This window comes from Chenopodium album, chromosome 4, assembly GCF_948465745.1.
Source record: "Chenopodium album chromosome 4, dcCheAlbu1.1, whole genome shotgun sequence".
Classification (NCBI taxonomy): domain Eukaryota; kingdom Viridiplantae; phylum Streptophyta; class Magnoliopsida; order Caryophyllales; family Amaranthaceae; genus Chenopodium; species Chenopodium album.
The window spans coordinates 52,006,174-52,009,159 of NC_137837.1; the positions used below are offsets into that span (position 1 = coordinate 52,006,174).

A 2,986-nucleotide genomic window follows, 5' to 3' on the forward strand; every position below is an offset into this window, starting at 1 on the left:
TCTTTTTACTCTTGTCTTACTTTTGATTCTACTTAGTTGATCCGTAGCCTAGATTTTGATATTCAATCCCACTTAGAAAAAATTAGCATAAACAATTTGGCGCCCACCGTGGGGCTACAAATAAGTAAAATCTAAAAATTCCTCGCCAAAACCTCTAATATGTCAGCCGACGAAATGACCCCAGAACAGCTAAAAGCTGCTTATGAGAAAATTCAAGCCAACCTTTAAGCAACTAGGAAATCTAACAAGCGTCTCGGCAAGGAAAAAGAAGCGTCAGATTCTGATGCAGCTGCTCTCCGCCAGCAATTGGAGTCCGCCTAGAGCAATCGTCGTCGCCGGCCAAGGCAGTTAGGCCTGATCCCCAAAATGCCGTCGTTGGATGTCATTGAGTCCCCCCATGACACTGATACTGAATCCAGTGACGGAGAAATGAATTTGGACCCCCTAATAAGGAATACTAGGCAAGGGACCATTTGGACTTCAGGCGACGACCAGGACAGCCCGCAGCCGGACCAGACGGAAATTTATTCCCATTTTGAAAGTAGCAGGCAGTTCGACAAGCAGACGAGCGATCTATATCGGATCGTCCAGGGTCCCAAGGAGACCATCAGAGCTTATTGGTCTCGGTTCAACAAAGAGAAAGTCTCAATCAAGAATGTCGACAATAGGACTGCCATTGAAGCCTTCCTCCGCGGATTGCATACGGACTCGGACCTGTACAAAGATATGGTCAAATATCCGTGCTCAACATTTGAAGAAGTCCGAACCAGAGTCGTGGCTCATATGCACTTCGACGAAGATATCGCCAATTGTAGTTCCTACCCAAGTTCCAGAAGTTCGTCCGATCGGAAGGCCCCAAGCAACCCAAGAGGGTCGTGGCGGCATCAGCCTTACGAGGCAACAGGTAGATCACGCTCTGTTAATGCTGTGCAGGTCGAAGATATCCTCGACGCCCTTCAATACTCCGAGATATCGGAGTATGGCTTCGACGTGAATATCGTAGCGGTAGTAAAAGAATTGGAGCCCTTGGGAAGCAAAGTGCGCTGGCCGTCAAAGAGCAACAAGCCGGAATCGGAGAAGGATATGAGCAAATGGTGCGAGTTCCAAAGAGATCATGGCCATAAGACGGAAGATTGCTCTACCCTGCGAAAAGAGGTCGCCTTCCAGCTGAAGCGAGGCAACCTCAAGCATCTATTGGGCAAAAAGAAAAGCAATGACGCAGGTCGCCATCAGCCAGAAACGACAACGACGGCCGAACCTCCAAAGCCCCCTGTACCTAAGGTAATAGTTAATGTTATCACTGGTGGTTCCGATATTTGTGGACTAACCTACTCTGCAGCAAAGAGGATCGCAAAGTCGACGATAGATAATGCAAATGTCCCGGACGAGATCAGAGACCCCCTGGAAAAGAAGCTGGAAGCGATGTCAATTACTTTCGATGATGACGACGTCAACAACATCAATAGAGAGCATGAAGACTCTATGGTAATTTCTTTGGTCGTCGGGAATTGTCTGCTTCGAAGGGTGTTGGTCGACGGAGGAAGCTCCGCAAATGTCCTGTTCAGAAGGGCCATGGAAGACATGGGATTGAAGGATAGCGACATCACCAGAATGTCAACGACTCTGGTCGGTTTCAGTGGAGAAAGCATGTCAACTCTCGGAGACACAACCCTTCCAACCTATGCAGGAGGCCTAAACCCTCAAACCAAATTCAACATCGTCGACTGCCCATCAGCCTATAATGTCATACTAGGACGACCCTGGATTCACCGATTGAAAGCCATTCCTTCCACCTACCACCAATCAATCAAATTTCCCACCCCATGGGGAGTCCAAGAAATTAAAGGGGAACCCCGCGAAGCCAAACACTGCTACAAAACAACCCTTAAACCAACCATGAGAACCGCATAGCAATTACAGCATGGCCCGACACCAGACAATCCCAACGACCTCGAAATTGACGAAATACCTTTAGACCCCGAAAAACCTGATCAAACCGTCCGTGTCGGAGCCAACTTAACACCTGGACTCAAAAACAGCATCCTAGCCCTTCTCCGAGAGAACAAAGATTGTTTTGCCTGGTCTCACAAGGACATGACTGGTATAGACTCGAGCATCATCTCGCATAAGCTGAACGTCGACCCAAATCATAAGCCCGTCAAGCAGAAGCGTCGAAAGTTTGCTCTGGAAAGGAATAAAATCATCAACGACGAAGTGCAGCAACTGATCGACACGGGAAAAATAAGAGAAGTCAAGTATCCAGATTGGCTCGCAAATGTTGTCGTCGTTAGTAAAAAGAACGGCAAGTGGAGAGTGTGCATCAACTTCACCGATCTCAACAAAGCATGCCCTAAGGATCTGTTCCCGCTCCCGCACATCGACGTCATGGTAGACGCAATAGCAGGTCACGAGCTTTTAACATTCATGGATGCCTACTCCGGATACAACCAGATCCTAATGCATCCCGACGATCAGGAGAAAACGACCTTCATGACCGGTAAAGGTATATATTGTTATAAAGTCATGCCATTCGACGTACCAAAGACTAGTCAAAAAGATGTTCAAGGACCAGCTAGGAGAAACGATGGAGGTATACATCGACGATATGCTGGTGAAATCTAAGAAGTCGAAGGACCACGTCGATCACCTCAGACAAACCTTTAAGGTATTGCGAAAATATGGTATGAAACTTAACCCTACTAAATGCTCATTTGGAGTGTCCGCTGGAAAATTTTTGGGCTATGTAGTAACACAAAGGGGAATTGAAGCCAGCCCTGACCAAGTCAGAGCCCTAATAAATATTCAATCCCCCCGAAATGTTAAAGAAACCCAAAAATTGACAGGACGAGTGGCAGCATTAAATCGCTTCATCTCTCGATCGTCAGATAAATGTCATCTATTTTACAAAGTTTTGAGAAAAAATAAAGGTCTTGAATGGACTGACGATCATGAGAAAGCTCTGCAAGATTTTAAAAAATACCTAATG

General features: G+C 46.6%; 1 protein-coding gene across 1 annotated transcript; it reads left to right on the plus strand.

Moving 5' to 3' along the window:
- The first annotated feature begins 366 nt into the window (after window positions 1–366).
- On the plus strand, window positions 367–1,911 carry LOC145627913 (uncharacterized). Its single transcript, XM_081680255.1, has one exon. It carries the CDS (start codon window positions 367–369, stop codon window positions 1,909–1,911), a length of 1,545 nt encoding a protein of 514 aa, XP_081536381.1.
- Window positions 1,912–2,986: the final 1,075 nt, after the last annotated feature.

What these genes read in the sequence shown, in the direction of transcription:
- LOC145627913 (XM_081680255.1), top strand. Translation starts at nt 367, where the DNA reads ATGCCGTCGTTGGATGTCATTGAGTCCCCCCATGACACTGATACTGAA.